Source organism: Brachyistius frenatus, unplaced genomic scaffold (genome assembly GCF_029030835.1).
Source record: "Brachyistius frenatus isolate BFR_SWC_R1_liver_20210118 unplaced genomic scaffold, ASM2903083v1 Contig_1, whole genome shotgun sequence".
Taxonomy (NCBI): Eukaryota; Metazoa; Chordata; class Actinopteri; family Embiotocidae; genus Brachyistius; species Brachyistius frenatus.
The window spans coordinates 5,272,584-5,286,789 of NW_027210600.1; the positions used below are offsets into that span (position 1 = coordinate 5,272,584).

The 14,206-nt window shown below is 39.2% G+C and overlaps 3 protein-coding genes across 3 annotated transcripts; all 3 read right to left on the reverse strand.

Annotated features, from left to right (window-relative positions):
- Nucleotides 1-424: 424 nt before the first annotated feature.
- On the reverse strand, nucleotides 425-1,691 carry foxg1c (forkhead box G1c). Its single transcript, XM_069691152.1, has one exon. The coding sequence runs from the start codon at nucleotides 1,689-1,691 to the stop codon at nucleotides 477-479; it is 1,215 nt and encodes a 404-aa protein (XP_069547253.1). The 3' UTR covers nucleotides 425-476.
- Nucleotides 1,692-3,842: 2,151 nt separating this feature from the next.
- On the reverse strand, nucleotides 3,843-5,373 carry pglyrp5 (peptidoglycan recognition protein 5). Its single transcript, XM_069691181.1, has 4 exons — nucleotides 5,335-5,373; nucleotides 5,024-5,219; nucleotides 4,727-4,845; nucleotides 3,843-4,567 (listed from the first exon to the last, which is right to left on the reverse strand). The coding sequence occupies exons 1-4, from the start codon at nucleotides 5,345-5,347 to the stop codon at nucleotides 4,392-4,394; spliced, it is 504 nt and encodes a 167-aa protein (XP_069547282.1). The 5' UTR covers nucleotides 5,348-5,373; the 3' UTR covers nucleotides 3,843-4,391.
- Nucleotides 5,374-8,336: 2,963 nt separating this feature from the next.
- Nucleotides 8,337-11,164, reverse strand: polr2i (RNA polymerase II subunit I). The gene is made up of 6 exons (XM_069691164.1): nucleotides 11,003-11,164; nucleotides 10,791-10,845; nucleotides 10,222-10,295; nucleotides 9,825-9,899; nucleotides 9,450-9,501; nucleotides 8,337-8,736 (listed from the first exon to the last, which is right to left on the reverse strand). Exons 1-6 carry the CDS (start codon nucleotides 11,062-11,064, stop codon nucleotides 8,674-8,676), a joined length of 381 nt encoding a protein of 126 aa, XP_069547265.1. The 5' UTR covers nucleotides 11,065-11,164; the 3' UTR covers nucleotides 8,337-8,673.
- Between the last annotated feature and the right edge of the window lie 3,042 nt (nucleotides 11,165-14,206).

Consider the following 14,206-nt stretch of genomic DNA (forward strand, 5'->3'; position numbering starts at 1 on the left):
TGATAAGTGCATATGTGGAAAATAATTAATAAGAAAAGTTAGCATAAGAACACTGTTTCTTAAAGAGGAATATAGTTTCAGCTAGCAGATGCAGACCATGCGGCAATTAATTAGACCTACATTTTTTTAAATGATCATTTTACTTTTGTCCTGGTTACCCTGGGCTGTGTTTTAAAATAGGAAATTTGCAAATACATATTTTTTGCAAATTTTTTGGTAAAGGATAGAATAAGGCTTTGCTTAGTTTTCTGTATGCGTCAGTTACTTTTTGTTAATTTAACAATCATTTTGAGGAAACAATACAAGTCCAGTAACACAGTTCATTCCAATTTATATTTTCCAACACAATGAAAATTATTTCTCGTCAACCAGGATTTTAAAGTCCAATTTGTGGGTAAGCAGGATGCTTTGAACTTTTATGTTCCTTATTTGTTCATCTAATTCTACAGCACTGTGTATGAATTATGACTGTTAGTCTATTTCTCTATATTCCAAGAAGAAGGAGGGCTTGAACTGATTTGCGGGTAGTAATTTGGAAAGTCACTACAGCACCCCCCGAGCTCTGAGTGGCCGTTCTTGGATAAAAACTGTCCGGGAGACGTTTTGGAGGTGGCGCACTCCTCCTGGCACGGACTAAACGAGGCGGCACATGGTATTTGGTGAGAGTAAAAGTAGCTGGCTTGTCCGGAGATCATGTTAAAAGAGCAAGGATCCGACAGCGGCAGCGTGCACGTAGGGATGGATGTGAAGGCGGTGCAGGCAGTGCCAATCTGATGGCGCCGGGATTGCGCGCAACTGACTCCAATGTAAGACATCTCCTGGTGCGTCTGCACAAACCGGTCGGCGTCTGCAGCACTCGCACTCAATCGGGCCCGCTGTGACACAACCGATGTGGGGTGGTTGGAGAAGCGGGGATGAGCACTTAGATAAGTTCCGGTCCCAAGGTGGGTGCGCACTGGTGTTTGGAGCGGTAGAAACGGCGGCACCGGCCAGTAAAACGAACTTGCTGCAGCCAAAGTGACACTAGTTGCAGTGCCGGAAGACATCAAACGACCTCCTCCCCTTTTCAGAGCAAGTTTGGCCCTGGAGCCAGCTGCAGCTCTGCGGCGGAGTTTCCCAGATGTGCCACCAATGAAGACATCCTCACTGCAGGGGTCCAGCATCCAGTAGTTGCCTTTACCTGGGTCATCGTAGTGGCGGGGCACTTTAACAAAACACTTGTTCAGACTCAAGTTGTGCCTGATTGAATTTTGCCACCCTTGTCTGTTCTGTCGGTAGTATGGAAAGTTGTTCATGATAAACTCATAGATGCCGTTGAGTGTGAGTCGTCGTTCCGGGCTTTGGCGGATCGCCATCATGATGAGCGCATTGTAACTGAAAGGAGGTTTCTCAGGTTTAACGCTTTCTTCTGTTCCTCCGGTTTTCTTTGATTCCCCTGTATTTCCTTCTCGCTTTCCGTTTACAGCCCCCGAGTTGGTGTCTACTTTAGTGCACCGTTTAGAGTTTTGGCAGCTCTTCTCATTGCCAAAGTTTTCTCCTTGGCTGGATTTCTCCTGGTGAGGAGAGCGAAGTTTCTGGGACGGAGAAGGAGATTCCTGGTCCCCCATCATTCCCTCTCGTCTCCACAACAGGCTGCTAATGCTGAAAGAAGACTTGTGGAAGACTCGGTTCGAAGTTTTGAAATCCTCCATCGCTATTTCAAAGGTGTAAGTCACTCCTACAAATCTCAAAGCTGTCCGGGGCACACAGGAGGAGAGCGCGTCACTGAACCCACAGAGCAAAGATGCACTGATTCAAAGGAGCGAGGAGCCAAAAACGCACTGGCCAGACAGCGTTACAACAAATGCGCATGATCACAGCAGCTCAGGACTGTTACCAGCAAAACGTTGCGCATTACTTTGTTACTTGATCTACAAGTGAAATGTTTGGGGCGTAATTTGCTCATGCTCCAGTACTTTGGTCGAACGGATCCATACAGAGTAATTCATTTCCTCCAATAAAGACACTCAATTAAATAGCTTTTCACGGTAAAACCAAAACCAAAGAACAAGATGTGGCTTAAAAATGTTTTCATTGAGCCTATTAAAAAAAAAAAAAAAAAAAAAAGGAATATCAACAATTATTCGAACATGACAGAATATGCCGAGACACCACTGATCTCCATCCAAACCGCTCCACGAGACATTTGAACCCGAGATGAAATGAGTGTGCTGTCAATCTGTCTGACTGATCGGTGAACTCTCGGGTGCAATTTTTACACTTCTGTGTCTCAAGAAACTCAACCCATTCACACGCGCCTTTCCCTCTGGGCTGACCTGTTCTTCGCCCCCTTTTCTCTGTTTTCTGCACACCTTAATCGACATTATAATTTGGCAAAATGCCAAAAGAAAAGCTGCAGCCTGACTGATCTTCTCCTTTACATGCCAAAACAAGTGAGTAAAACGCAACAGAGGTTGAACATAAAACAAATTAAAAAATATATATATATATATCATGTATTACGGTTGCATTTTACAGACCAAACAGAGAACAGGCCTGGACCCCTCTCATAGGGAGCCACACTGTACATTAAGTTCTGCAGGTTCATGTTGCTTTGAGGTAAACTGATCAAAATTTAATTTATCTGGAAATGATTTAAGCAACAACTATTCCAGCTGACATAATAACGATTTGACAAAAACATACAGTTACTAATGTTTCCTTGTCCAGGCTAATAAAATTAGTAAATAGCTTTTCATAACTCTAAATATGACACTTAAAATATAAACTGTTAATAGTGTTTCTACTTTTATATAATAGGGCTTTTCGAGGCATTGATGAACGCAGCATGTGTTTGTCTGTGTAAGTGAAAGGAGGTTTAATCATCACATGGAATAAGCTTGATGATGTTTTGCAGATACAATAAATTATAAGCCTCAATGACACACTTAATGTACAATACTGTACATTGGTGTTGTTGATAGGTGCTCCTGCAGTCCTGCCAAGCTATTCTTTCCCCCTAAATGGTGGAGCCAGAAGAAAGTGAAACATGGCCTTGGGGCCGTGTTGAGTCAGGGTCTTGTGTTATGTTGTATTCAACATGTGACATCATTGGTTAAAAGGTCACCACATACGCTTATTTTTCATTTGTATTACGTTTGATGATAAAAGAATCAGAGCATTGTCTTACATTTATCGCCACTTGAAGGCTTTGATGCAGTTGCTCAACGTCTTCACTTCTGTTTCAGCTAAAATAAACAAAGGAAAGGAAAAGCAGTGCACTGACATCTGCTCTGATACTCATGTTGATAATATAGTTAAAAAACTGCATCATATACACATCTTTAAAGGTTTTCTTTTACTGATATTTATTTCTAATTGCTCCGAGAACAAAGTAATCCCTTTAATTTAATATAATAGTTACAGACAAGAAGTGATACCGTATCGATTGACCAGCTGCTCTTTATTTCTAGGTTATTTTACCAGAGCTGTGCCATGGATAGTTGTTAATTTTCGTTTGTTGTTATCAATCAAATCCACTGTTACTCCCTCTGCTGCGCAAGTGAGCACTTGTTGGGAATGTTTCTGGCACGGCAGAAAGCGTTCATTGTTGTCTCAACACTTGTAATCCCTTTGGATCTTTTTCATATTTGATTCCACATCTTGTTTTGTTTACAATGATCCTGCAGTGACACACTGCAAGAATTTGCATGAGAACACAGCTCTTGCGTACAAAGTTTGTAGTTCTGTATGTTGTATATTTTAACATGATTTTGATTTATTCTACTGTGTTTGTGATCTAGACGGAAACTGGAACACAAGTTTGGATTCTGAAATGAATCAAATGACCATATTATTGCTGACAACTCATATTTATTTGGAAAGGACCTACAGTACAACATTAACAAATTCATAAAAGTGTTTTTGTTACATCACAAATCACAAAACCAGTCCAAGTCTAATTTAGTAAAATGTATTCGCATTTAGACTCAATGAACTAATTTAGGAAGACGAATTGAAGGAATTAATTCAAATCAAAAAGTAAAAGCGACTTTAGCACAAAATATGAATGCAAGTATTATGGTTTCAGTTTGTATGAACAGGAGTTTATTGGTCTGCTTCCATGTGTTGGCTCCCTCTGCTGTAAGAAACATCTGACAGGTTGTGAGAAGTGTAGGACCTCTTGCTGCTGTAACACAAACCTTCCTGTATTTAAGAGGAAAACCGTGTTAAACATAGAAAAATAAACAAAAACAAAATGTTAGAGTTAGTGTTTAATCTATAAAGCCTTATCACCCTATCAGCCTGTTTACACCATCACTGGGATTAAGAAATAGCTGGTGAGGGTTTGTATGCAATTCAAAGCAGGGATAGAACTTCCCTTCATGACTCTGAGAAATCTGTGTTGAACTTTATGTTGTGCTCCTCAGTTGTGCCAGTGCAGCGTAGAGTTTTTCTCCTGGACACTCGGTTTCTCCCAAATCTCTGTGCCCTAACAGGACAAACTCTGGGTGTAAAAAGCCCTGAGAAACTCCACACTGCAGCAGACGTTTGACTGACGATATCGCGTCTTGGTTTGGTGTGTCATCTGAAATCAAAAGCAGACGTAGCATTATTATTATATGCAGCATAATGTATCTCAAATCGATGTCACCGACTTTATAAAACTGTCCTGCATGCTTATAAAAACAGGTTTTTCACCCCCGTCTTTATGCCCTTCCCCAGACAATACAAAGAGAGAGCTTACTGTTGAAATTGCCCATAAAGGCAATCCCCAGTGAGTCACTGTTGTGGCCTTTGGCATGTGCCCCAGCCACGCCCCATCCACGGCCCTCAAACACAGTGCCGTCTACTCCGACTAGGAAACTGGAACAGAAAAAGTACAATTCAGAATCCTGCGGCATTGATAACCCTCAGAAAACAAACACAAGGAGTACATGTTTTTTCAATATGACCACTTCATACGTACACAACTGCATAAAAATACTTCTTCCATTTGTCTGGAAACAATAATTGATTCCTTTGAAGCAACAGAGGTACTCACTTATATCCGATGTCGTCGAAGTCCCTATCGTTCATGTGGCCTCTCTGGATGCTGGCGATTCGGGCCTTACACTCCGTCAGGCCTGTGCAGCTTGGCAGCGCAGTGTGGTGAATGATGACTCTCCGGGCAGTGCCTTTCAAAGTCGTCTTCTTTCGAGGGGCGGCTGCTCCCCACGTCTGCCTTGAAACAATGTCCACTGAAAAGCAGTTTGAAGATGATCAAAAGCATATTTAAAATAATAAATTGGTGTATAATTACAAATATAATGAGTGATGTCGACATCTGTAATGTAAGGCTGTAAGTTTTCATACCGTTTTGGGCCATAGTTCCTCACACACACACACACAGAGAGGTTGCTGGCTGTGATGACTGTCCAGCAGCAGGCTGTGGAGCTGGTTTATCAGAGGCAGTTCCAGAGGGCGTGGTCTCGGAGAGTACACCTTCCTCGTTTTTTGTTGTTGCATGTGACAGCATGTGAACTTGCCCGAAAGTAACTTTCCACCTGTCTATACATCTTACAGTTGCCCAACCACATGTTTGGAATGTACACGTTTAAGAAATGAGGAAGGAGAACTGACTAATCCCATATTATTGCACATACAGGGACAGAAAAACAGCGAGTTTCTTTCAGAGTGGGCCCGACCATTTCAAAGGGATGTTAAAAGACATTGGAGTTTTGAGAGGCGGCACGGTGGTGCAGTGGTTAGGATTGTCACCTCACAGCAAAAAGGTTCTGGGTTCGAACCCGGTCCTGGGTCTTTCTGTACGGAGTTTGCATGTTCTCCCTGTGCTTGCGTGGGTTCTCTCCGGGTTCCTCCCAACATCCAAAAACATGCACCTCAGGTTAATTGGTGGTTCTAGAAATTGTCCTTAGGTGTGAATGGTCTTTGTTTCCGTCAGTCTCTCTGCAGCCCTGGGAGGGAGGCTGTAGCTCAGTCAGTAGACTGGGTTGCACACTAATCGGAAGGTTGGTGGCTCAGTCCCCAGCTCCTCCTGTCCACATGCCTAAGTGTCCTTGAGCAAGACACTGAACCCTAAAATTGCTCCCGATGGTGTACCATCGGTATGTTGTAAGTCGCTTTAGATAAAAGCGTCAGCTAAATGAAATGTACTGTAATGAGAGGAAATCACTAACACCTGTTTTGCGATGTTGAGTAGTGTGTATGCTTTTCCAGTAGGACGAAACGAGACAAGAAGTAGTATGACCTTCATTTGAATAAGTACTGTAATAAACCTGGAGAGCCTAATCAGGTGCCCAAGAGTTTGTGAGTCCATTAATGTAAATAATCGCAAGTGTATTTGTTTCAGTAATGTATTATATTACTGTCACAGACACCGGTTTCTGACTGGTATGGTAGAATGAAAATTAAGTCTGAGCTCCAGTTAGGAATCTACTGTATTTTCTTTGAACGGCAATAAACACAAATGTTACACCTTTTCATCATCACTCGTGTTTTTTTTTCGTCCATCTGTGCCGGCAGTAAAATGTGTAAACACCGTTTTTGATCACATATTTATATCTGCTGTGGAAAGATGTTTTGAGTCTGTATTTCTTGGATTTGTTGTCAAATCTCGCCTCCGAGGCAGTTTGCTGGGTGGCAAACTCTTTTGGTATTCTACTGTTAATGTACATTCATGGGAAAATCTCTAAAAGATGGCAAATATATACTTATATTAACTATAAAAAGTTTAAGCTTACTCTAATTGCAAGTGTTCATTGCCTCTTTCTTCATACTGAGACTGGAGGAACATTGCTTCACCCGTGAGCACAATTGGGATGTAACATGCTACAAGCACAATGTTTGAATCTGCATAATATGAGTGTCTCATTTCAACAATAAGTTACGGTTTAGAAGGACTGTGGTGTGCTCGAAGTACACAAGCATTTTTTTTTTTAGTCAATTACAGATTCTGGAGTATCTGAAGTTTCAGCAAATTGACACATTAGATTTGAGTTAATTTACATGTGACAGTTCTCTGTCTAACTCAAGTCTGACACACTGACTTAAATGATACCGAAGAGAAACAACTGTGGTATAATACCAGTTTAAATATCGAAATAATGATAATCTGTGTCGAAGTTTAGACTTATTAAAGTAGCAGACGGTATGTTTATCTGAATCTTGTATGTTTTTTGTTGCGACATTTTCAGCAGAGTGAGTCATCAGAAGTTAAAAAATAACAGGATTCAGATGTTAATCCACAGATTTTATCTATCAAAGTCCGCTTACTGGTTTCGGGGTGTTCGAAATGAATGTGTGGCGTAAATAGTTGCGTAAAAGCTTTTGTGTCTCTGAACTGCATAAAGTCTGGGAAAAGGGCTCAAGTGATGTTGCTGAGTCACTACTTCTTGGAAATGTTGAAGGCTGAAATGCCTCCTTAGGGTGGTGTGCAGGTTGGGGAGAGTTTAAAAGTGGGACCAGAAGGTGGGCTCCAGCTATCACTCTTGAAGAGTTACATACAAGAGTTTTATGGATTTGGCAAATAATGATGTCTGTGTCCAGTACTGAGTCTTGTGGTGTGTTCTGTGGTAGGATGGGGTATCAGGACTGTACCTATGAGCCAGTTAGTCCAGTCATTGTAGAGAAAATATGTTAAATTCAACCGTTTAATATACATTTTAAATTGAAATTATAGTGTGGAAAAAAGACCACTTAGACTTTATAATATAGCCCGAGGTAAATTTAATTAAATAACAAAGTTAGTAGGGAAAATACAGATATCAGAATTTTAAAAAAAAAACTTTTATAGAGTCCATAATGACACGCTAGAGCATGACACTGTTGTTGTAGACATATCATATGTAAATTTACTCCCACGTTATGATTTTCCTCCTTGGTATTTGCAGTGTAATGATATTACAGTATGTTTATGTATTATTTGGTCCAAATATGACCTTCATTGTAAAAAAAAAAAAAAAAAAAAAAAATCCACTTTGTTCTTGCGTCAGTGTGATTTTTCTAAAATTTTATGACGTTGTCTGTGAATTTTTCCATCATGAAGTAAAGCTGCAGACACACTTGTGAACTATGCTGAGGCGGAGTGGATAGTCCAGTCAGGGAATCACCCAGATGTTTTTCATCTTGAGATATTCCACATCATCCTCAGAAGGGAGGCTAAGTCTTTACAGGTGACAGGTGTAGACCGGGCGCACAGTGAGGCTAATGCCTATAACCTATTTAAATCTTGTATACGTTGTATATTCTATTACCATATATGTGGATAGATGCATGTGGACAAAATCATAAGACAACTAATGTGAACAGTTTCAACATTATTTGTTGAATAAAATGTTTTAGTAAAGACGAAAGAGAAATGTGAAAAACCTGATTCTTTTAATATAACAATACAGATTTGAAAATGACAACTGCTAAAAAAAAAACTAAAAAAACCTGAAACAACTATCACATTATCTTCACAAAATAGTGACAGATATGAGTCACCAGACAAAGATAGTGGATGGTCACCAGTGCTGCTATTTCATAAAACCAGCTGCACTGTTTTGCATTTACTGACTCAGTTCCCAGTTTGACTGTGTAGGATTCTGACCGGTATCGAAAACGACTGTAAGTTGAGCTGCAGCTGGGAATATCTTTTCTGACAGCAAAGTTATCGATGGAAATGTTTAAACTCTTCAGCATCACCAGATTTTATTCTGTCCACCGGTGTCCGCAGTGAGGGGCCGTGCAGACGTAGTATAGTCGCATAGCATCCTATGTAGGACAGAACACAGCGTATGACACAATAAATTAAAATGTTCTTTAATGAATACAATTTTACCATATAAACCTAATATGCATGCAGTAGGGATGCAACTTATGTTTATTTTCATTAACTAATAGTCTGATGAGTATTTTCTAGACAAGTCATTTGGTGTGTGTGAAATGTCAAAATTACAACTTTGCACAATCAGAGTCTCCGTATGTAATAGACATATTCATTTTAATATTCTACATGATAAAACAGCTCATCCTTTGAGAGGCCACGGCCCTTAGAATAGGAAGGTTGTCAATTTTTATGGCTTGAAAAGAAAATCACAAAAACTTAAAATTTTTAATCAGAGAAGTTTAAAGATCATTTTTCTGTCTGTTGAATCGACAAATTGATTGTTTAACAAATTGATAAACTGTCTCAGCTCTATTTTCCACAACAAGTCAAGCTGTTTCCTCACTAAGCATTGTCAAGTGTTGTGTTTGAAGGATTGTTTTGTAGTTTGTAGGTTTCTGTTCTCGCAAATATTTCTTACCCGGTCTTGAATGCAAAACAATTTTATTTTACAATTGTGCACAATATCGCACACATCGTTAATGTTTTATTAAGATTCGCTTCTGACCACAAAATGTTGTAAAAAGCTGGTAAAATATTTATCGACAAACAATTTTAAGAGGAAAGGTCTTGCACACTGAATTTCATGGATAATCCTTACCTCAGCCTTCATACTGTGAGACTGGAAGAATACTGCCTCCTTGTGGCCACACCTGAGAAAACACATGGTGCAAACACAACGTAAGGAAACAACACTAAAACCACTCACTGTCATATCTTATTTCATCATACGTTAAACTTTAGAGGGGTAGTGGTGTGTAACCAGGGTATATACAGGGACACCATCATTACAGCAACATGTTCTGACCTTAAAATGTTGAAAAACTGCAATTTATAATCCATCAATAAGCAATAACAGTCCCATTTTGAATTTGTGACGGCAACAAATTGACTTTTGAAGCCGACGCCTCTTTGTAATGTGATGTGGGGAGTCCATAGAGAGTGAGCGAGGTCGACAAGTTGAGGTAAACCTTACTTTGGACAGGGGTGGTCCTCTGTTCGTGGCAGTGTTGGATCTTGAGATACATCTGCGATGATTTGTGTCAGCTCACTGGAGAAAAAAAGGAAGCAAGAATGATGTTGGCCGGTTTATCAACAATTTTAATCCTTAATTGACAAAACATAGAGTGCATGAGCTATCTAATGTTGCAGTACTGAGGGCGCTACAAATGGTGGCCTATTACAAACCGTTTCCAATAAAGTGTATTCAATACGTCACTTAATTTTTGCTGACGGTTACACACTTTTGCTGACTCTTTATGTGTCTGGACAAGCGTTGTCAATCAAATCAGCGTGCACATCAAAGAGTTTACACAATGCATTGACAGGTCAATGATCGTCTAGTTGTTTAATGTGGCTCCGTGGTTACTTACTCAACCTCGTGGGTGATCTTATTGACATAGATGCAGCTGTTGTCTGCTTCCTGTTGGTAGTCACAGTTCCTGCACTGTAAGTTGAGATAAAATTAAAGATTAATTTCAATACAAACAAACAAACAAACAGGGCATTAGGTGAAATAATGACAGACAAAATGGAAATGTTGGCACACTATCCTCCTGTCCCACAACGACCATCCCATAAACTCTTTCCTCACGTCTTAAAGATGTAACATGAAACGATCACACAAGGTTTTCCTGTCCATTGGCGTGTTCATTCGCAAAATGACCATCAGCTACTGTAAAGTGATTTGTATTTTGAAATCCTCTTTAGAAATAAGTCAGACCCCCTGAAACTGCACACGTACACTACCAGCATGCATTTATTAAATAACCAGATTTCCTTTTTTTAGTCATTCAGTAGATGCAATACATTTTCATGAAGACGGTGAGAAGGATCTTTATTTGAGAAAAACCTTCGAGTTATTGTGGGAAACAGATGTGTCTCACGATGTGTGATGAGACACATGAGGGACACAAACTGGGGACTAACTTGAGACACTTACCGCATACAGCAGGATGCGGTTCTCCTTGTCTTCTTTCGGGTACAACATGTTATTACTGCAAAAAACAACAACAACAAAGTCAACGCGCTTGATGGTTTTTAATTTCCTTCACCAGGACGTCGTTATGTGATTATACAATATGAACATGCGTGAATCTGTAATGTATCGCTGGCTAGTTAACTTATAACAACTTTGAATGGTCGGAGACTCACCATTCTTGACAAAACCGTATCCCAACAAACCCAGGCTCGTATGTTCCGCCCTCCAAATCCATCAGAACAACTATTGATTGAAGACAAACACGTTTAATGTTTTTACTCCGTCACTTCGCACCGCCGCTAACGACTGTACCGGTTTGAAAACAGAGCGTCTGCGCATGCGTGACTTATTCCGGAAGCGATGAGTTTAGAGACAGCGCCTCCCAGCGGTTGGAAGACAGAAGAGATACTCATTCGGCTCGGGCATCACAGCGACAATATATTATCATTGACATGTAGGAAAATAAAATTTACATTCAAAGAAACATTTATTGATTGAAACAGATTCAATGGGGAAATGTTTTGTTTTTATTTGATTCTGTCCAAAAGCAGTAAGCCATTCACAATAAAAACTCCAAGCACATTGATTCAAACCAATATAACATTCATGCGACAAACCTCACCTAATAATCATGCAGTGCTGGCTTGATGTATCGTAAAGAAAAACCCATCCAATAACTTTATGGATATTTTGACGGTGATGTGATCAACTCAAGCGAACCCCAGTAAAGACTGTGTCATTATCTTCACTTGAAAAGATATCGTTTCTGCCAGGCCCCCCAGAGATTCACAGAGACCTCGTCATTTGGGGACAGTTTCAGCACGCTGCTGATACTGGCCACTTGGCTACATTTTAGGGGCAAAGTGGTGTGATACAGACACACTACTTTCTCTCCATTCTTGTGTAATATACACTGTCCACAGCCATACACAGACACATGCACAGTGAAGTGATAGAGGCCGTCCATGGGGCAGGTGAAAAGGCCTGTTTCAGGACTGTAGCCTCCTCCCTCGTTGGACAGCACAGTGCAAAACTTCAGGACTCCACTGTGACGGGGGTAGCTGTCGTCAACGTTCAACTTGGCTGTGAAGGCTACAGTGCTTAGAGTGAGTGACATCATCATAATCAGAAAGGAATTTCTTATTGTCACAACAAGCTACAAAGCTACTTACAGGCATGAAAGTAAGTGATATTTAGTGTCGAGACAAAATCAGGGGAATGAACATTAAATATTACTTTTTGAAAATTGCTCGCACATAGCTCTCCAGAATGAATATGTTCTCCTTTTTAATTTATTTTTTAAATTTTTAAATTTATTTTTTTTATCATTTCCTTCACTTTGTGATCATGCATTTCTGTTTCCTGTTAAGTTGCATAGTACAGATAAGGTGGGTGCTTCTGTAGGATGGTGAAAAATGATGTTCTCTTGAGAAATAATAGTAACATTTTTAGACAGATCATTATTACTTATTTTAGTACGCAGTAAAAAGTGAAAGTAAAGTTATGTAAACATTTGTATTTTACCTAACCTAAAAAAAAAACAACACAAAAATTCCCCTCGGGGATTAATAAAGTAACTACCTAACCTAACCTAACCTAACCTAACCTATTTAATTGGTGGTCACATCTGTGTGTAAAATATGTCACCCTGTTGTGCAATAAAACCACTTAAGTGTTAAAGAGTGTCACTGCCTATTGAAGGACCTGATCATTATTTTTTATAATAAACAGTTTGTCTGATTCATTAATTTAAAAAAGTGAAAAATGAAATCGTATTTGCGTACAATGTTATAGAACATAAAGATGTTTGTTTTTTACCTGATGGAGAAGCGCTGTCTCCACGCCCAGGAACATCAGCCATGACAGAAACTTCTGATGTCGCTGTGCAGCTTTGTTCAAGGAAAACAGATGAAATATATTAATGGTTGGAACGTAATGTCTAAGCTAAATTTTGTAGAGCAGGTAAAAGTGAGTGGGGGAGATGAAAAAAATAAATAAATAAATGGGGATGTGATAGATGCTTCCTAAACAGATAATACACCCAGTACCATAATGTTATTATCAAACCCTCTGTATTTCTCAAAAAATGATTTGCAAACTTGTTCAAATGTTTTTGAATAGAACAAGTCCAACTTGGGAGTGAAGAGCTTCTTACCTCTTGATGTCTTGCAGGGGAATGATGCAAATGTCTCAAAGGCAAGCACAAACATAAGCTGAAGTTGTTTATCTGGTTTCCACATAAAACCTGTTCCTTCAACTTGAAAGCTTCTTTTTCAAAGTTATTTAAAAAATAAGGGAGTTTAACTTTTCACAAGAATAAAAAAGATAATTTTTTTAAATTTTTTTTTAAATGAGATAACTTCATTGGACAGCTTTGATAAAATAACAGGAACTTCTCTAATGGTACAGAGCTATAATTAATAAAGGCACACATAGCGACTAACTCAAGCAATGACAGCGGGACAATGCAAGAGGAGGAAAGTAAACAAGTGTGATCCACATTCTTCAAATTATTGTCAATCAACTCGTGATAGTAAAAGAAATATGAGAAAATAGCAGAACTCGATGAGCCAGATAATAATAAAAAAACAAAACACTCCACAACTTTATAATCGCCACTTTCATTCACATATCTACCAGATAATACCAAACTTTTTTTTAAAGTGAAAATAAACTTCTGATTCTGTCAATAGAGACAATGAGACAGATTTTAAGTGTTACAAAGAATTTCAAACAAAATTTACATATTACATATGCAGATGAAAGTGTTTGGTTTAATGGAAAAAAAAACTTTTTCACAGCTGACTGATTTAGAAAGAGTGTCACAGGGATTGGCAACCTCTGAATTGATGCGCTGGTTGTCAACCTTTAGTCTCTTCAGTTTTAGTCTGTGAAATGTACGGGTGATTAAGACTACTTTTTCCTCATTCACACCACAAACAAGAGGGAGCGTTTAAATGATGAATTTAATATGAACTAACTAAACAAACAAGTGCATGATGACACGTGGTTTTGGTTTTATAATGCATTGCATCAAGATGAAACATACATTTTAGACACTTTAAATTTGAAATGAGAAAATCATGCTGTCACAATTAGGGCGTGAATAAATGAGAGCACAGCTATGACGTAAAATCAGCTTTTACAAAATTTCCATAAATCCCAGAGAAGATTGCATCACTATCATCTCTCACAAATATGTCATTTGAATTCTGACCCCATAAATTAATCGAGACCTTGTCTTTGCGACTCAGATCAACTGAACTGCTAAATGAATGGTTTGATTGGCTGCTGTTATAACTAACTCATGAAACAGAGGGACCACTATCTCTCTATCTAACACACGTCGACGTCCATAAGGCAAGGCAGAGCAAATT